The 25,610-nt window shown below is 44.0% G+C and overlaps 1 protein-coding gene across 1 annotated transcript in view; it reads left to right on the forward strand.

The window, feature by feature from the left end:
• The first annotated feature begins 9,867 nt into the window (after positions 1-9,867).
• cluap1 (clusterin associated protein 1) overlaps positions 9,868-25,610 on the forward strand; it is a 32,781-nt gene continuing 17,038 nt past the window's right edge. Inside the window, exons 1-5 of the mRNA XM_084168959.1 lie at positions 9,868-9,958; positions 10,222-10,292; positions 20,196-20,307; positions 20,424-20,508; positions 20,976-21,155. Coding sequence (XP_084025085.1) covers positions 10,271-10,292; positions 20,196-20,307; positions 20,424-20,508; positions 20,976-21,155 — 399 coding nt within the window. The 5' untranslated portion in view covers positions 9,868-9,958; positions 10,222-10,270. The remainder of the gene's footprint in view (positions 9,959-10,221; positions 10,293-20,195; positions 20,308-20,423; positions 20,509-20,975; positions 21,156-25,610) is intronic.

The following is a 25,610-nucleotide window of genomic DNA, read 5'->3' on the forward strand; positions in this document are numbered from 1 at the left end:
TTGGGGTAGAAGCTGTTCAGGTTCCTGTTCGTTCCAGACTTGGTGCGTCGGTACCGCTTTCCGTGCGGTAGCAGAGAGAACAGTCTATGACTTGGGTGGCTGGAGTCTTTGACAATTTTTAGGACCTTCCTCTGACACCGCCTGGTATAGAGGTCCTGGATGGCTGGGAGCTCGGCCCCAGTGATGTACTGGGCCATATGCACTACCCTCTGTAGCGCCTTGCGGTCGGATGCCAAGCAGTTGCCATACCAATCAGCGATGCAGCCAGTCAATATGCTCTCAGTGGGGCAGCTATATAACATGCCAAATCTTTTCAACCTCCTGAGGGGGAAGAGGTGTTGTCGTACCCTCTTCACGACTGTGTTGGTGTCTGTGGACCATGGTAGATCCTTAGTGATGTGGACACTGAGGAATTTGAAGCTCTCGACCCGCTCCTCTACAGCCCCGTCAATATGAATGGGGTCGTGTTCGGCCCTCCGTTTCCTGTAGTCAACGATCAGCTCCTTTGTCTTGCTGACGTTGCGGGAGAGGTTGTTGTCCTGGCACCACACTGCCAGGTCTCTGACCTCCTCTATATAGACTGTCTCATCGTCGTCTGTGATCAGGCCTACCACTGTCGTGTCGTCAGCAAACGTAATGATGGTGTTGGAGTCGTGCGCAGCCACGCAGTCGTGGGTGAACAGGGAGTACAGGAGGGGATTTAGCATGCACCCCTGAGGGTCCCCCATGTTGAGGGTCAGCATGGCAGATGTATTGTTGCCTATCCTCACCACCTGGGGGCGGCCTGTCAGGAAGTCCAGGACACAGTTGCAGAGGGAGGTGTTCAGTCCCAGACTCCTTAGCTTAGTGATGAGCTTGGAGGGCACTATGGTGCTGAACGATGAGCTGTAGTCAATGAACAGCATTCTCACATAGGTGTTCCTCTTATCCAGGTGGGAGATTGCAGTGTGGAGTGCAATAGAGATTGCGTTATCTGTGGATCTGTTGGAGCGGTATGCGAGTGGGTCCAGGGTGTCTGGGATGATGGTGTTGATGTGAGCCATGACCAGCATTTCAAAGCATTTCATGGCTACAGATGTGAGTGCTATGGGGCATTAGTCATTTAGACAGGTTACCTTAGCATTCTTGGGCACAGTGACTATTGTGTTCTGCTTGAAACATGTAGGTATTACAGACTCGGTCAGGAAGAGGTTGAAAATGTCAGTGAAGACACTTGCCAGCTGGTCAGCGCAGGCTCTGAGTATGTGTCCTGGTAATCCGTCTGGCCCTGCGGTCTTGTGAATGTTAACCTGTTTAAAGGTCTTACTCACATCGGCTACAGAGAGTCATCCGGAACAGCTGGTGCTCTCATGCATGGTTCAGTGTTGCTATGCCAGCATAGAAGGCATTTAGCTCATTTAGTAGGCTCGCGTCACTGGGCAGCACGCGGCTGGGTTTCCCTTTGTAATCTGTGATAGTTTGCAAGCCCTGCTACATCCGACGAGTGTCAGAGCCGGCATAGTAGGATTCAATCTTAGTCCTGTATTGACGCTTTGCCTGTTTGATGGCTCGTCGGAGGGCGTAGCGGGATTTCTTATAAGAGTCCGGATTATTGTCCTGCTCCTTGAAAGAGGCAGCTCTACCCTTTAGCTCAGTGCGGATGTTGCCTGTAATCCATGGCTTCTGGTTGGGATATGTACGTACGGTCACTGTGGGCACAACGTCTTCGATGCACTTATTAATGAAGCCGGTGACTGATGTGGTAAACTCCTCAACGTCATCAGACAAATCCCGGAACATATTCCAGTCTGTGCTAGCGAAACAGTCCTGTAGCTTAGCATCCGCTTCATCGGACCACTTCCGTATTGGGCGCGTCACTGGTACTTCCTATTTGAATTTTTGCTTGCAAGCAGGAATAAGGAGGCTAGTGTTATGGTCAGATTTGCTAAATGGAGGGTGAGGGAGAGCTTTGTATGCATTTTTATGTGTGGAGTAAAGGGGATATAGAATTTTTTTGCAGTTCTACTACCATACCCCGTTCAAAGGCACTTAAATATTTTGTCTTGCCCATTCACCCCCTGAATGGAACTCATGCACAATCCATGTCTCAGTTGTCTCAAGGCTTAAAAATGCTTATTTAACCTGTCTCCTCCCCTTCATCTACACTGATTGAAGTGACATCAATAAGGGATCGTTGCTTTCACCTGGATTCTCCTGGTCAGTCTATTTCATGGAAAGAGCAGGTGCTCCTAATGTTTTGTACACTCAGTATATATTATCCATGTCCAGCAACGACTCCGAGAAACATAGGCTATTACAGTTCTTCAGGTCCCGTTGATAGGATAGTCTCGAACGGAGCTCGTCCAGTTTGTTCTCCGGTGATTGTATGTTAGCCAATAGAGCGGAGGGTAAAGGCGGTTTATTTACTCGTCAACGTTGTTTCGTCAGGGTGCCCGCACGTCGGCCTCTCTTGCGCCGTCTCTTTATCTGTATTGCACTGATTGCTTTGTATACCTCTATACTGTTCAATTGCCACCATAACAACTCAATCCCTGCAATGGCAGCTGCCTGGATAGGCTAGATAAGGATGGCACACTTGTGAAGACAACAACATGAAAGAAAAACAAATAAAACACTTTTAAAAGACCAACTCCAAGACCAGCTCCAGTTGAGCCTTTTGGTAAATCTGAATCCTAATAAGAGTCTGTCTGAGAAAACCCAGGGTTTTAACCATTCCAGATAATCCTCAAGAGGTCTAAAAGCTAATGTACATATATTTCTTAGTCAATCAAAACACAAGAGTGTGCATCACCACAGTGGCGATGTGATTTCGGGGAGAATGTACTGTTTTGCTTGGCTATTTGTTTGCTAGTTTGTTGCTCAATTTAATGTGGCAGTAAAAGCAGTGAGGGTTGGCAACATAACATCTGTGGGTGGTGACACAATATCCACTCCTGCTGTTAAGGGTCTCCTCAGTGGACCTCCCCTGCAGTCAGTCAGTCAGTGTGGAACAATGCTAATCACTGTGCCAGACAGACACCTGCAGACCCCGGAACCTACCCTCACCAGTAACCCCCTCGGGCTCCAGACTAACACACACTGGTGGGCTGAGATTGGCAGATCACATTTAGTCATTTTACTCTCTTGGCAGGACCAATTTCACAGTCATTGCCAGTGGCAGCTAAAGCAATGGTTCCCTATGGAGAGAAATACTCTTGGGTCTGTTGAGTGACACAATAGACTGTGAATGTCTGTGTGCTCCCTGAGCAGTATGAGTTAGAGCAGAGGTCCCCAATTACATTCAGCCATCAGCCAATTTTTCCTTGAGCGGATGTTCCAGGGGCCGGAACATAGTTATAAATAATTGACAACAAGAATCCCAAACAGATATAGTATGTGACAAAAACAGAATCATTTCAAACCTGGATTACATTGGGATACAATCACATATGTCTCTATATTTATGAATGGGAATAATTGGTTACAGATTTCCTAAATTAAAAACACTGATCTCATTTCCTGGTGATGTTACAGCAGTGGAGGCTGCTGAGGGGAGGACGGCTCATAATAATGGCTGGAATGGAGTCAATGGAATGGTATCAACCACATGGAAACCACGTGTTTGATGTTTTTGATACCATTCCATTGACTCCATTCCAGCCATTTTTATGAGCTGTCCTCCCCTCAGCAGCCTCCACTGTGTTACAGTCTTTTATGTCCAAGAAAAAAATATATGTTTTTGTTTTCTCAGAAAACTTGGGGGTATATGAAATCACTTGCAGGCTGAATTTTGTCAGTATCTGGTATGGCCACCATTTGCCTCATGCAGCGCGACACATCTCCTTCGCATAGAGTTGATCAGGCTGTTGATTGTGGCCTGTGGAATGTTGTCCCACTCCTCTTAAATGGCTGTGCAAAGTAGCTGGATATTGGCGGGAACTGGAACACGCTGTCATACACTTTGATCCAGAGCATCCCAAACATGCTCAATGTGTGACATGTCTGGTGAGTATGCAGGCTAAGGAAGAACAGGGAAATGTTCAGCTTCCAGGAATTGTGTACAGATCCTTGCGACATGGGGCCGTACATTATCATGCTGAAACATGAGGTGATGGTGGCGGATGAATGGCACAACAATGGGCCTCAAGATCCCAGCCGGCCAAACCCTCCCCTAACCCGGACGACGCTGGGCCAATTGTGCGTCGCCTCATGGGTCTCCCGGTCGCGGACAGTTGCGACACAGCCTGGGATCGAACCTGGATCTGTATTGACGCCTCAAGCACTGCAGTGCCTTAGACCACTGCACCACTCGGGAGGCCCTGGTCTTCTTTCTTTTTAAACAATCTTTATTAAGAGCTGTCATTTTATTGAGAGGAACTGAAGTTTTATCAGAAATGTTTTCTGTTTTGTCCTCTGTTATTTGAGTATACCTTTGACGCGGAAATGCCCTATTCACTTCAATAAATGTTTTGTCCCGATACCGGGTTACCCTCAGATGGGTTCCGTGACACTTGTGGGGGTCATAGAGCAAAACAGAGAACACCATTGTGTTCGTGAGAGTCTCATCTTTCCACAGAGGGGTGAAATCATCAGTATGTAGCCAAGTATGTAACTGTTCGGAAGCTACAGTCAGAAGTTGGCACATCGGCTGTACTGACATCAGACGAGTCCGGTAACGCTTATTCTCAAATTGAAGAACATTATATGAGACAGCTATTGGAAATATGCTGCAAATGAGAAGAGATTGCAGACTGAAACAGAGATTATTGCAGCCCTTTACGAATGTGGTAATGACTTCCGCCCTCCACCACCACTTGGCACTGACAGGAGCCTCGTGTCAGAACAGCATAAATGGAATTAGAATATCTGAACAGTTCGTCCTCAGAGCGGAGCAGTCAAGTGCAAACGTACATAATTACTGACATTACAGTTGAATTGTGTGCACTGTGCACGCTCATCATTCATACAGTAATCTCTCTTTTTTTTCGCAGAGCCTGCACTTCACTTGGGAGATTTAACAGAGGAATCATGAGACCGTAAGAGTAGGAAGGAAGGGAAGGATAGGAGAAATCAATAAATAATATATGCCATTTAGAACGAAAGAGAAAGGAAGGATAGAAGGATGGAAGGAGAGGGTGAACGGAGGTGATTAAAAGGGGATGAGATAGGAAGTGCTCCTCAGGTACTTGTCCCTGTAGTTAGTGAATATATAAGACATGAGACCAAAGAGGTACACACCGCCTACTCATGTTGTCAAACTCAAAATCAAATTCAAAAGTAATAGAAGTCGAGGAGCCAGAGAGAAAGAGCGTGAGAGAGGAGAGAGTGAATGGAGCATTCACACAAGAGCATTGTCACGCCCTGGCTCTGGGGACACTGTTATGTTGAGCCAGGGTGTGTAATTCTATGTTTGTATTTCTATGTTGGCCTGAGTGACTCCCAATCAGAGGCAACGAGTGTCAGCTGGTTGTCTCTGATTGGGAGCCATATTTAACTGTCTGTCTTTCACTTTGTGTTTGTGGTTTCTTGTTCTTATTTGGTTTGTGTTCAACCATAGACATCACGTTTTCGTCTGTTGTTTTGATCGTGTGATCATTCTAATAAATATAGATATGTCCACCTTCAATGCTGCGCATTGGTCCTCCTCCTTAGACGAGCGTGACAGAAGAAACCACCAAAACCGGACCAAGCAGCGTGTCCAGGAGCCATCGCTAGCAGATCTCCGTGGCAACCTCGACTGGGTCAAGCCTAGTGAGGAGCAGAGAGGGTGGACTTGGGAACAGTTGAGGAAGAGCTTCGACTGGGTCAAGCCCATTGAGGAGCTGAATAGCGGGAGTTGGAGACAGACGAGCGAGAGTTGGGCGAGAACGATAGAGGCCTGGCCCACGGGGAGGAGAGACCCCCAGAAAATTTTTAGGGGGGGGGGCTCACGACGTCGGGGCAGCAGGAGGCCGCGATAGAGCGGTCCAGCGGGTTGGCAGAGGAGGCCGCCAGGTTACGGGGGCCACTGGTCGAAGAGGGGATGGAAGGTGGAGAGGCACGGCGAGAGGTACTGGGGTGTGTTACCAGTCCGGTCCGGCCCGTTCCAGATCCCGGTGTAGGGCCAGTGGTGTGTGTATTCCTGCTCCCCGCACCAAGTCTGTGGTGCGTTTCGTCAGACCTGTCCGGCCCGTTCCTGCTCTCCGCACCAAGTCTGTGGTGCGCGTCGCCAGCCCAGTCCGGCCCATTCCTGCTCCCCGCACCAAGTCTGTGGTGCGTTTCGTCAGCCCGGCTCGGCCCGTTCGTGCTCCCCGCACCAAGTCTACGGTGCGTGTCGCCAGCTCGGCCCGGCCTGCTCCCCGCACCAAGTCAGTGGTGCGTTTCCTCAGCCCTGTCCGCCCCGCTCCTGCTCCCCACACCAAGCCAGTGGTGTGCGTCGTCAGTCCAGCACGGCCCGTGCCTGTTCCCCACACCAAGCCAGTGGTGTGCGTGACAAGCATTCAACGTCAGTTGTTAATAGGGTCATTCTTGAATTGCGGTGGCATTTGCGTCCCTCGCCTTTGCAACCATGAAAAACACTTACAAATTATAAACAGTTACACATCATACATATTTTTGTTTATATTGAACTGTTTCTCAATTATAAAACATAATGCAAGTCCTTTATAATGCAAAACTTTGTTTATGCATTTTTTCAAGTACTTTCGGAAAGCAAAATGGCTTGTCTCAGTAGTGATGAGTAGAGTTGTAGTGACATATTTTGGGGATTTAGAGATATCTATCTATCATTTTGAATACCAGAAAGTAAACAAAAGTATTGAATATATTATATAGATCAATACAAATATAACGTGTTGCTATGTTTTATGTCATTGGTGTTACCACCTTGAAAATCACTCATTACAAAGATCTACAAAAAAATTAGAAAATATTTGTATTATTTTTGTATTATTGTGACCTTGAGCATTCCCTCCAGTGGAATCTGTTATTGGGGAAGGGATCTGTATTAAACACAATTATTAGCTAATCATACCCTTTTAGTATATCATACATTTGAGGATTCCATTGATCATTTGGTGTCTAAATACAAAGTGTAAATGAAGGGAAATTACATTGTGAGCAAAATGATTAATCATATCACTTTAGTAAATTATTAAATAAAAATAATAAAAATGAGTAATTGGTGTTAGGACCCCTACTGGTGGCACAACGTATCATAATGGTACAACATATTTAAAGTCACTAAGCTGCCATATTAGTCCATTTATAATAAGAGGATGTACCCAAATACATTTGAAAAAATCTAGAAAAATTAAGATAGTTTTTTCCAAATGCCATGTCCAAATGCCACCGCAATTCAAGAATGACCAAATACATCCATAAATGCTCATTTGAATCCCTTCAGATTAGCATGGTGTTGCTGTTTCATCACGAAGGTGATCTTATCAAATGAATTTGAATAATATCAACATATAACCATTAATTAATCATAGCACCATGTACTGTAGTTACTGTATATGGTTTAATAACTACCCAACAGCAGGAGCCTCAAGACTACTTACCTGTCACTCCTTTTGCTCTATACTTGCTGATGCCCAACAATGATTGACCATTTAAGAATGGTAATAGTCATATATGCGTAATGGTACATTACAGTATGTAATGGGTTAGCTTATGTCTATTCCACATCAACATAACCTTTGAAAACCATGGTACATCATAATCATTGATTGGTGTACGATGGTTGTCAGCACTCAAGTCATTCCATTTCCTCACAGCTCAGTTGATAGAGCATGGCGCTTGCAACGCCAGGGTTGTGGGTTTGTTTCCCACGGGGGGCCAGTATGAAAATGTATGCACTCACTAACTGTAAGTCGCTCTGGATAAGAGCGTCTGCTAAATGACTAAAAATGTAAAAATGTAAAAAAAATGTACGTGTATATTGTTGTTCAGTATAATATAGCAGGCATAAAATAAACACCTGAGCGGGGCCGGTATAAACTGGCAGAATCTGGTTTTCAAGCTTCGCCTCTTCTCTTTTTTGCCCCTGAAAACCGGATGCTTCCGGTTTACATTGACCCCGCTGAGGGTGGTGAAAATAGAGCTCTTTGGCCATGCACACCAGTGGTGGGTTTGGCGTCGAAATGAGAATGCAGAAGCAGAAAAGATGTGATGATGCTATTTTGCTTCCACTGGTCCTAGGGCCCTTGTTAAGGTCAACGACATCATGAAATTGACCCAGTACCAGGATTTTTTGGCCCAGAAACGTGGATATTCTAGCAAGACAATAACCCCAAGCACATATCAAAATCCACAAAGTAATGATTAATTGTCCACAAAATCAACATTTCAGTCTCCGGACTTGAAATCCATCGAAAACCTGTGGTTTGAGTTGAAGAGGGCAGTCCATAAGCGCAGACAAAGGATATCAAGGATCTGGAAGGATTCTGTATGGAGGAATGGTACCCAACTCATAAAACATTTTAGAAAAAGGCTCAGTGCCGTTATCCTCGCAAGGTGAGGTATGGAAAGCTATTGACAACAGGGGTGTCAATAATTTTTACCCCTACCTTCAGAAAAAAAGTATTACTTGTTCAACAAAATCAATGAACAATAAAGTTGCATTCTATTCTATTCTACTGTATGTCACATTGACTGTAACTTCTTTAAGATATTTCGTTTTAGATTTTTTTTTTACTCAAAGGTTATAATAAGAGGTCCACATCTAGGCTATATCATTTGACAATCACAACTTCAAACCCTTAATAATGGCATAACATTTACATTTTAGTCTAACAGGTAAAGAAAAAATAACACCTCTGGAGTCCCTACAGGCTGACATTTACAATTAGATAATTTGTGGATAAAAGGCAGGTGCTACTGAAGGCCAATAATCTTACATTTCAGCAGGCATCAGTAAATCAAACAAAATGCGATTATTATTTTTTATTTTATTTATTATTTTACAACTATACCATAACTATACCAACTATACCATAAACTTTGTGAAATTGTACCCTCAAGCCACACTGTAAGATGTACACACCATCAAGTGGGCTACCAACTAAAAGGTAAACAGAATAGAGTAAATGGACAGAAATTGAATTCATTCTATAACAGTAGAATGTATTATAGTTCTATGAGTAAATGCATTCCATTCCGTTTTCACATGCAAATAGGTATATTTCTGCCCTTGCAAATAATACAGGAATTCTCATATTTTCATTGCAATGAAGTCCATTTATGCCAGTATATAATTCAATCAACAATAGATCCATTCTTAATGGCTGGAGTCCACCATCCATTATTAAAAATGTTTTACCAGTGCCCACAATGTTCTTATTGAATAACATTGATTATATGCAGGTCACATTAAAGTTAGTCTACAGTAACCTACCTTGACAACATCAACTATAAACTAAGAACAGTTTAATACATGGCTAAAGAAATAGGGTACATAAAATAGAGTACAATATTTAGAGTACATAAAGATACTGTACCTTCAAGTAGAGATGTTGCCTCTTGTCGAAAGACTGGCACTGAGATGCAGTGCACCTGTAGCAGTCAAGTGGCATCATTATACATACATAACACTACGTACGTACCATGCATGCACCAATACTGACAGTTGATACCCGGTTGAAATATCATATTCTAGGGATTTAGACCAATTATTTTAATGCATGCAATGTACATTCATAGCCCCTATAATCTACGCATAGAATGGACTTTATCTCAACCAATAATATAATTAACCTATATAGGCTATTTGGCTATACAAAGCTGACGTGATGACAATGAAACTATATTGAACTATATGCTTATTATAATAATGAAGAAATTATAATTTTTTACTTAGATTATGAGAATGCGTTCCATTAAAACCGTTAGCTTTGTCTCCTCTACGATTCCGTAGTATTGGATCCATAGAGACGGGCAAGGATATTATTATTTTTTGCCAGATAGCTAACAAGTTAGCAAATCTAACACCCAAGATAAGGTAAATCGTGTTTAAACTTTATTACTGAGGCATTTTGTTATCGTGTGCAACTTTTAAGAGCATTTTGCAGCTAGTAAGATATCAACTAGGTGTTTTGCTCGAAGTTTATAGTTAATGTAGCTACATTCCGGGCTGTCATGTTTCTCATTTAGCTAATGTTAGCTAGCTAGCTAACGTCTTTAGTGATGATGGCACCACATATTAATGTTTGACTTTGGTAGCATAAGGCAATATCTGATTTTTTTCAATCTCAAATCTCTCAGGATCCAGAATACTTCATTGGGTGATTGAGTGCCTCAACACGAACAAACTATGTCCTTTAGAGACTTACGAAGTAAGTAACGAACGTTAGCTATTACCACAGACAGAAGGGGTAGTTATAAATATCGTTGCTATTACTATCTGTAATAGAGAGCAATAGTAATGGCGTATTTTTGTAGCCACTATTAAGGGAGGCCCGCCGTGGCTCGTTGATTAAAGCCTACAAGGAAACGAATGTGGGTTTGCGATAAAAGCCGAAAATAAGGTCTGGTAAACAAAGGCTTAGTAGATCTTATAAGTTTAGTCCTATGAGATAATCTTAATTAGGTAACGTCACTTTATTGTGATTTTGAAGCATTTATGTAGTTACGTTAATCAAACAAACACAAAAGCACAACATCTTTTCTCGAACCATGTCGAAGTCTACGCCCCTTCGGCGGTCATTGGTCAACAGAAGGGCTTCTTCAATGGAATGTTAGTCATTCAATGACGACAACTTCGACTTGTTTTCATGCACATTTTTTCACTTGAGAAATACTGCATCAAACATTTAAAAAATAGTAAAAATAAAGAAAAACCCTTGAATGAGTAAGTGTGTCCAAACTTTTGACTGGTAGTGTATATACATACAGTACCAGTCAAAAGTTTGGACACACATACTCATTCAATGGTTTTTCTTTATTTTTTACAATTTAGGACATTGTAGAATAATAGTGAAGACATCAAAACTATGAAATAACACATATGGAATCATGTAGTAACCAAGAAAGTGTTAAACGAATCAAAATATATTTTAGATTCTTCAAAGTATCCACCCTTTGCCTTGATGACAGCATTGCACACTCTTGGCATTCTCGCAAGCAGCTTCATGAGGAATGCTTTTCCAACAGTCTTGAAGGAGTTCCCACATATGCTTAGCACTTGTTGGCTGCTTTTTCTTCACTCATCCCAAACCATCTCAATTGGGTTGAGGTCGGGTGATTGTGGAGGCCAGGTCATATGATGCAGCACTCCATTACTCTCCTTGGTCAAATAGCCCTTACACAGCCTGGAGGTGTGTTTTGGGTCATTGTCCTGTTGAAAAACAAATGATAGTCCCACTAAGCCCAAACCAGATGGGATGGCGTATCGTTGCAGAATACTGTGGAAGCCATGCTGGTTAAGTGTGCCTTGAATTCTAAATACAGTGGGGGAAAAAAGTATTTAGTCAGCCACCAATTGTGCAAGTTCTCCCACTTAAAAAGATGAGAGAGGCCTGTAATTTTCATCATAGGTACACGTCAACTATGACAGACAAATTGAGGAAAATAAACCCAGAAAATCACATTGTAGGATTTTTTATGAATTTATTTGCAAATTATGGTGGAAAATAAGTATTTGGTCAATACAAACGTTTCTCAAATAACACATGTAAAAAGCAAATTGTGATTTTGGTTGGTGAGTTGCAACTGGATGTGTAAGGTAGGTTTAATATATAATACTAGGTAAACTCCAGCAGAATGCGAAACAGTAATGCACACAACAGATTTAAAACAAGGAAGCCATGCCTAAAACAAGGAAGCCATGCCTATATGCAGCTATATCAACACCCTTCAGGTACATGTTGCTTCTGTCAATTGTGAGCACGGACTGGGAGACTAGTCAGGATCAAGGGAAAGATGAACGGAGCAAAGTACAGAGATCCTTGATGAAAACCTGCTCAGGACCTCAGACTGGGGCGAAGGTTCACCTTCCAACAGGACAATGACCCTAAGCACACAGCCAAGACAACGCAAGAGTGGCTTCGGGACAAGTCTCTAAATGTCCTTGAGTGGCCCAGCCAGAGCCCGGACTTGAACCCGATCTAACATCTCTGGAGAGACCTGAAAATAGCTGTGCAGCCACGCTCCCCATCCAACCTGACAGAGCTTGAGAGGATCTCAAATCAAATTAAATCAAATTTTATTGGCCACATGCGCCGAATACAACAGGTGCAAACATTACAGTGAAATGCTTACTTACAGCCATTAACCAACAGTGCATTTATTTTTAATAAAAAAAAAAGTAAAATAAAACAACAAAAAAGTGTTGAGGAAAAAAAGAGCAGAAGTAAAATAAAATAACAGTAGGGAGGCTATATATACAGGGGGTACCGGTGCAGAGTCAATGTGCGGGGGCACCGGCTAATTGAGGTAGTTTAAGTAATATGTACAGTGAGGGAAAAAAGTATTTGATCCCCTGCTGATTTTGTACGTTTGCCCACTGACAAAGAAATGATCAGTCTATAATTTTAATAGCAGGTATATTTGAACAGTGAGAAAAAAACATCCAGAAAAACGCATGTCAAAAATGTTATGAATTTATTTGCATTTTAATGAGGGAAATAAGTATTTGACCCCCTCTCAATCAGAAAGATTTCTGGCTCCCAGGTGTCTTTTATACAGGTAACGAGCTGAGATTAGGAGCACACTCTTAAAGGGAGTGCTCCTAATCTCAGCTTGTTACCTGTATAAAAGATACCTGTCCACAGAAGCAATCAATCAGATTCCAAACTCTCCACCATGGCCAAGACCAAAGAGCTCCCCAAGGATGTCAGGGACAACATTGTAGACCTACAAAAGGCTGGAATGGGCTACAAGACCATCGCCAAGCAGCTTGGTGAGAAGGTGACAACAGTTGGTGCGATTATTCGCAAATGGAAGAAACACAAAATAACTATCAATCTCCCTCGGCCTGGGGCTCCATGCAAGATCTCACCTCGTGAGTTGCAATGATCATGAGAACGGTGAGGAATCAGCACAGAACTACACAGGAGGATCTTGTCACTGATCTCAAGGCAGCTGGGACCATAGTCACCAAGAAAACAATTGGTAACACACTACGTCATGAAGGACTGAAATCCTTCAGCGCCCGCTAGGTCCCCCTGCTCAAGAAAGCACATATACATGCCCGTCTGAAGTTTGCCAATGAACATCTGAATGATTCAGAGGAGAACTGGGTGAAAGTGTTGTGGTCAGATGAGACCAAAATGGAGCTCTTTGGCATCAACTCAACTCGCCGTGTTTGGAGGAGGAGGAATGCTGCCTATGACCCCAAGAACACCATCCCCACCGTCAAACATGGAGGTGGAAATATTATGCTTTGGGGGTGTTTTTCTGCTAAGGGGACAGGACAACTTCACCGCATCAAAGGGATGATTGTGGGAGCCATATACCGTCAAATCTGTACCCTTCCCTCAGTCAGGGCATTGAAAATGGGTCGTGGATGGGTATTCCAGCATGACAATGACCCAAAACACACGGCCAAGGCAACAAAGGAGTGGCTCAAGAAGAGGCACATTAAGGTCCTGGAGTGGCCTAGCCAGTCTCCAGACCTTAATCCCATAGAAAATCTGTGGAGGGAGCTGAAGGTTCGAGTTGCCAAACGTCAGCCTCGAAACCTTAATGACTTGGAGAAGAGTGGGACAAAATTCCTCCTGAGATGTGTGCAAACCTGGTGGCCAACAACAAGAAACGTCTGACCTCTGTGATTGCCAACAAGGGTTTTGCCACCAAGTACTAAGTCATGTTTTGCAGAGGGGTCAAATACAGTGGGGAAAAAAAGTATTTAGTCAGCCACCAATTGTGCAAGTTCTCCCACTTAAAAAGATGAGAGGCCTGTAATTTTCATCATAGGTACACGTCAACTATGACAGACAAAATGAGAAAGACATTTCCAGAAAATCACATTGTAGGATTTTTAATGAATTTATTTGCAAATTATGGTGGAAAATAAGTATTTGGTCAATACAAAAGTTACTCAATACTTTGTTATATACACTTTGTTGGCAATGACACAGGTCAAAGGTTTTCTGTAAGTCTTCACAAGGTTTTCACACACTGTTGCTGGTATTTTGGCACGTTCCTCCATGCAGATCTCCTCTAGAGCAGTGATGTTTTGGGGCTGTCGCTGGGCAACACGGACTTTCAACTCCCTCCAAAGATTTTCTATGGGGTTGAGATCTGGAGACTGGCTAGGCCACTCCAGGACCTTGAAATGCTTCTTACGAAGCCACTCCTTCCTTCGGTGTGTTTGGGATCATTGTCATGCTGAAAGACCCAGCCACGTTTCATCTTCAATGCCCTTGCTGATGGAAGGAGGTTTTCACTCAAAATCTCACAATACATGGCCCCATTCATTCTTTCCTTTACACGGATCAGTCGTCCTCGTCCCTTTGCAGAAAAACAGCCCCAAAGCATGATGTTTCCACCCCCATGCTTCACAGTAGGTATGGTGTTCTTTGGATGCAACTCAGCATTCTTTGTCCTCCAAACACGACGAGTCATCTGACCCTATGACATTCTCCCAATCCTCTTCTGGATCATCCAAATGCACTCTAGGAAACTTCAGACGGGCCTGGACATGTACTGGCTTAAGCAGGGGGACACGTCTGGCACTGCAGGATTTGAGTCCCTGGCGGCGTAGTGTGTTACTGATGGTAGGCTTTGTTACTTTGGTCCCAGCTCTCTGCAGGTCATTCACTAGGTCCCCCCGTGTGGTTCTGGGATTTTTGCTCACCGTTCTTGTGATCATTTTGACCCCACGGGGTGAGATCTTGCATGGAGCCCCAGATCGAGGAAGATTATCAGTGGTCTTGTATGTCTTCCATTTCCTAATAATTGCTCCCACAGTTGATTTCTTCAAACCAAGCTGCTTACCTATTGCAGATTCAGTCTTCCCAGCCTGGTGCAGGTCTACAATTTTGTTTCTGGTGTCCTTTGACAGCTCTTTGGTCTTGGCCATAGTGGAGTTTGGAGTGTGACTGTTTGAGGTTGTGGACAGGTGTCTTTTATACTGATAACAAGTTCAAACAGGTGCCATTAATACAGGTAACGAGTGGAGGACAGAGGAGCCTCTTAAAGAAGAAGTTACATGTCTGTGAGAGCCAGAAATCGTGCTTGTTTGTAGGTGACCAAATACTTATTTTCCACCATAATTTGCAAATAAATTCATAAAAAATCCCACAATGTGATTTTCTGGAGAAAAAAAATCTCAATTTGTCTGTCATAGTTGACGTGTACCTATGATGAAAATTACAGGCCTCTCTCATCTTTTTAAGTGGGAGAACTTGCACAATTGGTGGCTGACTAAATACTTTTTTCCCCCACTGTACTTATTTCCATCATTAAAATGCAAATCAATTCATAACATTTTTGACATGCGTTTTTCTGGATTATTTTGTTGTTATTCTGTCTCTCACTGTTCAAATAAACCTACCATTAAAATTATAGACTGATCATTTCTTTGTCAGTGGGCAAACTTACAAAATCAGCAGGGGATCAAATCCTTTTTTCCCTCACTGTACATGTGGGTAGAGTTAAAGTGACTATGCATAGATAATTAACAGAGTAGCAGCAGTGTAAAAAGATGGGGTGGGGGGCAGTGCAAATAGTCTGAGTAGCCATGATTAGCTGTTCAGGAGTCTTTTGGCTTGGGGGTAGAAGCTGTTGAGAAGTCTTTTGGACCTAGACTTGGCACTCAGGTACCGCTTACCGTGCGGTAGCAGAGAGAACAGTCTATGACCAGGGTGGCTGGAGTCTTTGACAATTTTGAGGGCCTTCCTCTGACACCGGCTGGTATAGAGGTCCTGGATGGCAGGAAGCTTGGCCCCAGTGATGTACTGGGCCGTACGCACTACCCTCTGTAGTGCCTTGCGGTCGGAGGCCAAGCAGTTGCCATACCAGGCGGTGATGCAACCAGTCAGGATGCTCTCGGTGGTGCAGCTGTATAATTTTTTGAGGATCTGAGGACCCATGCCAAATCTTTTCAGTCTCCTGAGGGGGAATAGGCTTTGTCGTGCCCTCTTCATGACTGTCTTGGTGTGTTTGGACCATGATAGTTCGTTGGTGATGTGGACACCAAGGAACCTGAAGCTCTCAACCTGTTCCACTACAGCCCTGTCGATGAGAATGGGGGCGTGCTCAGTGCTCTTTTTTTTCCTGTAGTCCACAATCATCTCCTTTGTCTTGGTCACGTTGAGGGAGAGGTTGTTATCCTGGCACCACACGGCCAGGTCTCTGACCTCCTCCCTATAGGCTGTCTCATCGTTGTCGGTGATCAGGCCTACCACTGTTGTGTCGTCGGCAAACTTAATGATGGTGTTGGAGTCGTGCCTGGCCATGCAGTCATGGGTGAACAGGGAGTACAGGAGGTGGCTGAGCACGCACCCCTGAGGGGCCCCTGTGTTGAGGATCAGTGTGGCAGATGTGTTGTTACCTACCCTTACCACCTGGGGGCGGCCCGTCAGGAAGTCCAGGATCCAGTTGCAGAGGGAGGTGTTGAGCTTTGAGTGTACTATGGTGTTGAATGCTGAGCTGTAGTCAATGAATAGCATTCTCATGTAGGTGTTCCTCTTGTCCAGGTGGGAAAGGGCAGTGTGGAGTGCAATAGAGATTGCATCATCTGTGGATCTGTTGGGGCGGTATGCAAATTGGAGTGGTTCTAGGGTTTCTGGGATAATGGTGTTGATGTGAGCCATGACCAGCCTTTCAAAGCACTTCATGGCTACAGACGTCAGTGCTACGGGTCGGTAGTCATTTAGGCAGGTTATCTTAGTGTCCTTGGGCACGGGGACTATGGTGGTCTGCTTGAAACATGTTGGTATTACAGACTCAGTCAGGGACATGTTGAAAATGTCAGTGAAGACACTTGCCAGTTGGTCAGCACATGCTTGGAGTACACGTCCTGGTAATCCGTCTGGCCCTGCGGCCTTGTGAATGTTGACCTGCTTAAAAGTCTTACTCACATCGGCTACGGAGAGCGTGATCACATAGTCATCCGGAACAGCTGGTGCTCTCATGCATGCTTCAGTGTTGCTTGCCTCGAAGCGAGCATAGAAGTGGTTTAGCTCGTCTGGAAGTCTTGTGTCACTGGGCAGCTCGCGGCTGCAGAGAAGAATGGGAGAAACTCCCCAAATACAGGTGTGCCAAGCTTGTAGCGTCATACCCAAGAAGACTTGAGCCTGTAACTGCTGCCGAAGGTGCTTCAACAAAGTACTGAGTAAAGGGTCTGAATACTTATGTAAATGTGATATTTAAGTTTTTTATTTTTTGGCCGGGCGGCCAGCTCTAGGAAGAGTCTTGGTGGTTCCAAACTTCTTCCATTTAAGAATGATGGAGGCCACTGTGTTCTTGGGGTCCTTCAATGCTGCAGAAATGTTTTGGTACCCTTTCTCAGATCTGTGCCTCGACACAATCCTGTCTCGGAGCTCTACGGACAATTCCTTCGACCTCATGGATTGGTTTTTTCTCTGACATGCACTGTCAACTGTGGGACCTTTTATATAGACCGGTGTGTGCCTTTCCAAATCATGTTCAATCAATTGAATTTACCACAGGTGGATCCAATCAAGTTGTAGAAACATTTCAAGGATGATCAATGGAAACAGGATGCACCTGAGCTCAATTTCAAGTCTCATAGCACAGGGTAGGAAGGTATTTCTGTTTTTTATTTGTAAGACATTTACAAAAAAGTATGAAAACTTGTTTTCGCTTTGTCATTATGGGGTAATGTGTGTAGATTAATGAGGAAAACATTTAATTTAATACATTTTAAAATAAGGCTGTAACGTAACAAAATGTGGAAAAAGTCAAGGGCTCTGAATACTTTCCGAATGCACTGTATATGTATCTTTGAGGTTTGTCTTTTAGAAGAGCGCAAATGGCACGTAGCGAATTGTCCCAGTTCCATTGATTTCCATACAATATCGAAGTGAGTGATTCATTTGCGTGGACTATTGATTACGGTAGAACAAGCTTCGAGTGGGCGCTTGGCAAATGTTGGTGTGTGTACAGTTTGTAAGGTACTAATTTAGCAAAATACAAGTAATCTGAACACAAGTGTGCCTATAGAAAGTCTACACATTTACATTACATTTACATCATTTAGCAGATGCTCTTATCCAGAGCAACTTACAAATTGGTGTATTCAACTTATGATAGCCAGTGGGACAACCACCTTTATTTTTTTTTATGGGGTGTGGGGGAAGAAGGATTACTTTATACTATTCCAGGTATTCCTTAAAGAGGTAGGGTTTCAAGTGTTTCCGGAAGGTGGTCAGTGACTCCGCTGTCCTGGCATCGTGGGGGAGCTTTTTCCACCATCGGGGTGCCAGAGCAGCAAATAGCTTTGACTGGGCTGAGTGGGAACTGTGCTTCCGTAGAGGTAGGGGGAGCTAGCAGGCCAGAGGTGGATGAACATAGTGCCCTCGTTTGGGTGTAGGGTCTGATCAGAGCCTGAAGGTAAGGAGGTGCCATTCCCCTCACAGCTCCGTAGGCAAGCACCATGGTCTTGTAGTAGATGCGAGCCTCAACTGGAAGCCAGTGGAGTGTGCGGAGGACCGGGGTGACATGAGAGAACTTGGGAAGGTTGAACACCAGACGGGCTGCAGCGTTCTGGATAAGTTGAAGGGGTTTAATGGCACAGGCAGGGAGCCCAGCCAACAGCGAGTTGCAGTAATCCAGACGGGAGGTGACAAGTGCCTGGATCAGGACCTGTGCCGCTTTCTGTGTAAGGTAGGTTCGTACTCTGCGAATGTTGTAGAGCATGAACCTGCAGGATCGGGTCACCGCTTTGATGTTAGCGAAGAACGACAGGGTATTGTCCAGGGTCACGCCAAGGTTCTTCACACTCTGGGAGGAGGACACAATGGAGTTGTCAACCGTGATGGCGAGATCATGGAGCGGGCAGTCCTTCCCCGTGAGGAAGAGCAGCTCCGTCTTGCGGAGGTTCAGCTTGAGGTGGTGATCCGACATCCACACTCCTTAACACCCCTTTAACTTTTTTTTCACCAAGTGGAAAGAAAGCCTGTGTTAGAAAATCCACTCCAAATCATCCATTCTGTTTGCAACAAGGCTGTTAAGTAATACTGCAAGACAACACGGCAAATAAATGTACTTTCTGGCCTAAATTAAAAACTACAGGGTTGAGTCAAATCAAATACAACACAACACATAGTGAAACCCTCTCTATTTTCAAGTATTGTGTTGGTGGAATCATGTTATGGGTATGCTTGTCATCGGTAGGGACTGGGGAGTTTTTCAAGTTCAAAATAAATATGAAAGGAGCCAAGCCCAGGTAAAAAGTTAGAGGAAAACCTTCCTCAGTCTTCTGAAAAACTATCCCAGGGTTAGGTTATTTTTCAGCGAGACAATTTACACAAATGTTAATGCCAAAGACACACCAGAATGGCTTTCCAATAAGTGTTGAGTGTTCCTGAGTGGTCTAGTCTCAGTCCTGACTTACATTTGCTTGAAAATCAGAAATAAAGTTTGAATATTGTTGTCCATCAATGATTCCCAACCAAATGTAGTGAGCTTGAGCAATGTTGCCCTAAGAGTTGTGCAAAGTCTTGTCTTGCCTACTACAAGTCAAGGATTACCTGAAGTACCCACCCATCAGACACAAACAAACATTATTAAGAACGCCTCTTTACCATCTAAGTTAGTTAACTAGCAATTAGCATTTCATTTTTATAGGGTAAATGGAGGCGAATGTATTGATAAAAGTCACCTTGTCCGAGAGAATTACACCCATTATCAAAATGTCACGTCTGGGTAAGCCTACACGAAACACATACCTTATTTGAAGTGGTTGTGAAATCCCCTATGGGAGAAATTGATGGTGAAAAAAACGATTGGAACCATTTCCGTGTTTGACCACTAGGTTTTTTTTATGGGTATCATGACTGAAACTGTGATATTCTATAACATTAGATAACGTTAGCTAGGTGATGAAAACAAGCTGTTTATCCTAAGGTTTACAATACAGGGTAGCTATCTGCCAAAGTAATCTAGCTTCTTTGCTATTTATGGTAGCAGATAGTTAATATTGAACCTATTGGTCCAGGCATCATGACACTAGTTACCTTTTTTCTACTGGTTTCCAACTTATTGTGTATCAGCCAGCAGAAAGTAGTTAGTTAATCTAAGTTAATATGCAAATTACCATCTCTTAACAGATTTCACAGAAATGATGCGGGCTCTGGGCTATCCTCGCTTGATATCAATGGAGAACTTCAGGACCCCCAACTTTACCCTGGTGGCAGAAATTCTCATTTGGCTTGTGAAAAGGTGAGAAATAGGCGAAGTCTGACAAATGCAGTAGCTAGTCATCTGACAAATGCATACGATACAGCACACTACTGCAATGATTTTTCTTTTATCCTACGTTTCTGTTGTTCCAACAGATATGAACCGCAAATGGACATACCGAGTGACGTGGACACGGAGACAGACAGGATTTTCTTCATAAAGGCAGTGGCCCAATTTATGGTAAAGATGCACTGTCATTTGTTTAAGGCTGCGCCGCATCTCACCCCCCTGGATCCGTTTTCCCCAGAGCTAAAGTCCCATCAGCCTTGGTCTTACTTTGTTAAATGGGCACCATTCACCAGAGTAGCCTGTTCTCTGAGCAGCCGAACGAGTCGAGCAGAGACAGTGCGTCAAGTACATGAGCGGAAGCTTCGGTACCTTTAGCTATCGGGAAGAGGGGTCCAGAGAAGTCGGATTCACAGCCACGCCATTTGTTTAATTTATTTGACTGTTTATCAATATTTTGTTTATTTTGAGACCTCCCATATTTGTCTATTATTGCATATCGTATTATTTTGTAGTAACTGTTCTACAAGGCCACTTTAATTTGAAGTGCTAATGTCTTCATAGAATAAGGGAATGTGTAGTTTACGAGGCTAACAGGTTTTGGAGGGGGAACTCAAAATGTGTTTTTCACCTGATTCCAGGCAACAAAGGCTCACATCAAGGTGAACACAAAGCGTCTGTACCAGGCTGATGGCTACGCTGTGAAAGAGATGTTGAAGATCACCTCAGTGCTGTACAGTGCCATGAAGACCAAAGAGATGGCCTCAGGGGACAAAGTGGAGGAGGACAATAGCAAATTCAAGTTTGACTTGGGTTCCAAGGTGAGAATGACGCTGTCGGTAACATGTACCTCCATGTTGTCAACTCCATGTAGGCCTACCTTCAGATATGCTAACTCCATGTACCTCCATATATGCTAGCTCCATGTGCCTTCTATGTAACAAAATACATCTACCAAATGAGAAAAGATCTGCAAGAAATTGTCATTTTTAGGAAGAAATGGAGTGGAGGTCCAAAATGGTTTCTAAGGTTCTGCTGAAAGGTTATGTTTAGCCCATAGATATGACTACGTTAATATAAGCAGGGGACCCCTGACAGAGAAAAGGCTGTGTGGGGTTTCCCTGTTGGTGTTACAGGGTTATTGGTATTGTAATATATTCAGCCCGACAGACAAGGAGATACTCCCAGCCCTGTCTGTGCATACAGTTCAGACCTGTTGGGGGTTCGACCACGAATGTGACATATTGACAATTTTGCTTAACGTTTAAACATATACACTACCGTTCAAAAGTTTGGGGTCACTTAGAAATGTACTTGTTTTCGAAAGAAAAGCAAAAAATGTTGTCCATTAAAATAACATCAAATTGATGTTGTAAATGGCTATTGTAGCTGGAAACGGCTGATTTTTAATGGAATATCTACATGGGCGTACAGAGGCCCATTATCAGCAACCATCAGTCCTGTGTTCCAATGGCACGTTGTGTTTGCTAATCCAAGTTTATCATTTTAAAAGGCTAATTGATCACTGTGCCCTTGGCAGATAACAAAAGAACAGGATGTACCACTTACTGTGGTCACCCCCAAACGGCCCTTGACCGCATGACTAAGTTACACAAAGACAGTTTGTATCAGTAGAAAAAACACTAGCATATAACAATAGACAATTCTCTAAGTAACAAACAGCATAGTATGTCTAATTTGTAATTTTCCACCACAGTACCAGTACCGATTCAATGTGCGGGGGACAGGTTAGTCGAGGTAATTTGTACATGTAGGTAGGGGTAAAGTGACTATGCATAGATACTAAACAGCGAGTAGTAGCAGTGTAAAAACAAAGGGGGAGGGGGTCAATGTAAATAGTCTGGGTGGCCATTTGATTAATTGTTCAGTAGTCTTATGGCTTGGGGGTAGAAGCTGTTAAGGAGCCTTTTGGACCTAGACTTGGCACTCCGGTACCGCTTGCCATGCGGTAGCAGAGAGAACAGTCTATGACTTGAGTGACTGGAGTGACAATTTTTTGGGCCTTCCTCTGACACCGCCTAATATATAGGTCCTGGATGGCGGGAATCTTGGCCCCAGTGATGTACTGGACTGTACTCACTACACTCTGTAGCGCCTTATGGTCTGATGCCGAGCAGTTGCCATACCAGGCGGTGATGCAGCCAGTCAAGATGCTCTCAATGGTGCAGCTGTAGAACCTTTTGAGGATCTGGGGACCCATGACAAATCTTTTCAGTCTACTGAGGGGGAAAAGGGATTATCGTGCCGGGAGAGGTTGTTGTCCTGGCACCACACTGCCAGGTCTCTGACCTCCTCCCTATAGGCTGTCTCATCGTTGTTGATGATCAGGCCTACCACCCTTGTGTCGTCAGCAAACTTAATGATGGTGTTGGAGTCGTGTTTGGCCATGCAGTTGTGGCAGATGTGTTATTGCCTACCCTTACCACCTGGGGACGGCCCGTCAGGAAGTCCAGGATGCAATTGCAGAGGGAGGTGTTTAGTCCCAGGGTCCTTAGCTTAGTGATGAGCTTTGTGGGCACTATAGTGTTGAACGCTGAGCTGTAGTCCAGGAACAGCATTCTCACATAGGTGTTCCTTTTTTCCAGATGGGAAAGGGCAGTGTGGAGTGCGATTGAGATTGCATGATCTGTTGGGGCGGTATGCGAATTGGAGTGGGTCTAGGGCAGTGGTTCTCATCTGGTTTTGCTAATGACAATTGAGTCGTGACCCAATATTATGGACTGTTGATGATTACATTTTGTAATGTTGTATTGCAGCTGCCTTCCTGGGCAGGCTTTACTTGCAAAATAGACTGTTTCAATGGGCTACTATTATGTTATTAAAGAAAGTCATTACACAGCCATTTATCAATTCAAGAGAATAAGCCATTTAATTAGGCGACCAGTTCAGGAGTGGCGTGTAATAAATGATCAGACTCAGAACATGACATCAAAACCAGTCCAATAATGTTAATGAACAGTAACACATACCAGTGTTTTAAAATAGAAAAAACAACAATCATTAGGAATTCTTGATAATTAATTACCGTGTGAATAGTTTCACAACCTTGAAAATATTTTTTAAAGGTGTAATCTTTTATTCAGTTCAATAAAATGTATGAATGTCAGAATTAATTAACAATAATAATTAACATAGTGAACAATAATTCATTAACCTGTTTATTTATTGTGTGTGTGTGGCCTATCAGTGGGAAAGCTGGGGGTGTTACTTCAGTTTGATACGTTTATTGAAGTCTGGGGGGATGGTTGACATGGCAACTTGGAGGTCATGCTGGCTGTCCAGTTTGTTTCTGCTTTTAGTTTTCAGCACGGCCATAGCAGAGAAGCCACTTTCACACAGATAGGTAGTGCTGAACAGTAGCATGATTCCGATTGCATGACAGGTGAGAGCAGGATACTCTCCCTCTACGCTTCACCAGTACTGAGGCAGTGTCATTTCCGGGAAGCGCATGTTCAGTCCGGTATCAAACGACGGCTCCACCAGCTCCACAGCTCTTCTTCGTTGCTTGGCAACGTGACGCTTCCCATCTCCACTCGAAAGGGGTCTTTTCCCTGCAGCTTGACAATATGCTGTTTAATGTTTTTTTTATTTTTTTTTATGTGTCGCCGTGCGCTTTGTTGATCAGATTCTGAATCTCAAAATCAGCATTGGGAAACCTGTCAATCCTCCTGTTAGAAACATGATTTGCCCAAACGGTAAGCGTCATCTTGAAGGCATCCTCTTTGTCCCTCTGTTCAAATTGATTGTGCCCCCTCCCTTGCAATGACACATTGAGCGAATTCAGATGATCAAAAATATCCAACCTGCGCAATCCATTCCTCACAATCGAAATGTTCGGCCAGAGGTGACTTGTTTTCTGAACGAAACACCGCAATCTCCGCTTGAAGCGCATAAAAGCAACCCAACACTTTACCCCTGGAAAGCCAGCGGACCTCTGCATGATAAAGCACCTGCTGGTGCTCGCTCCCCATATCCCTGCAGAAGGCCTGGAAACACCTGCTTTTCGTGGAACTCTTTTTGATATAGTTGACACACTTGATCACATCCTGTAGAGTGGCGTGGAACTCAGGCACCATGTCCTTCGTTGCCAATTCCTCCCTGTGTAGGAAGCAGTGGTTCCACCTCGCACTCTGTGCTCTCTCCAGGATCCACTTTACTACCCCGGAGTGCTTTCCCGTCATGGCAGCTGCCCCATCAGTGGTCACACCGACGCACCCATCCCAGTCCAGTCCCACGGAGCTAGGTACATATTCATTGTGTTAAAGACAGCCTCTGCAGTGGTGGTGGTGGTGGGCAAATCAGCACTAAAAAGGAACTGCTCCTCGAAGTTATTATCCCAGACGTGTCTGACATAGACCATTAGAATTGCATGGTTAGCCACATCTGTGGATTCATCAAGCTGCAGTGCGAAATGTCCATTTGCACTGATGTGCTCTGATGTCTGCCGCGTTATGACCTCATATGTCCTGTATTCTCCTCCTCATGGTGTCATTGGATAGGGGTATGGTTTTAAGTTTGTTGGCGGCTCACTCTCCCAAGATTTCACTGCACATATCAATCGCAGCAAGGAGAATGAGATCCTCTGCACTGGTGTGGGCTTTTTTGCACTTGATTCTGATTGCAAGACAGGTGAGAGCAGGATACTCTCCCTCTGCGCTTCACCAGAACTGAGGCAGTGTCATTTCCGGGAAGCGCATGTTCAGTCCGGTATCAAATGACGGCTCCACCAGCTCCACAGCTCCTCTTCGTTGCTTGGCAACGTGACGCTTCCCATCTCCACTCGAAAGGGGTCCTTTCCCTGCAGCTTGACAAGATGCTGTTGGGCCACAAGGTTTGGCAATGCGCTGGGCCACAAGGTTTGGCTTTTCTTCTACTGTCAATACGTTCTTCAATCAATCTTGTAAGGCGCTGGGCCACAAGGTTTGGCTTTTCTTCTACTGTCAATACGTTCTTCAATCAATCTTGTAAGGCCTCCAGATATTTACATTTTCTTTTTTTTAAAGTCAGCTGTCTTATTTTTGTGGCTTGGATGCTTGGTGTCCAGATGCCTTTTCATTTTGGAGGGTTTCATGCTCTCATTAGCTAACAGCTCATTGCATAGGACGCACTGCAGTCTACACTCATCCTTCCTGTATTCTGTATATGTAAAACCATATTTGATGAAGTCGGGGTGGTATTTTCTCTTCTTGACAGGGACCGGGTTGTCTGCCTTGTTGTTGACATTGGAAGCAGCAGTAGATTAAAAGGGAGCTGCC

This window comes from Coregonus lavaretus (assembly GCF_964263955.1).
Source record: "Coregonus lavaretus genome assembly, chromosome: 1".
Classification (NCBI taxonomy): Eukaryota; Metazoa; Chordata; class Actinopteri; order Salmoniformes; family Salmonidae; genus Coregonus; species Coregonus lavaretus.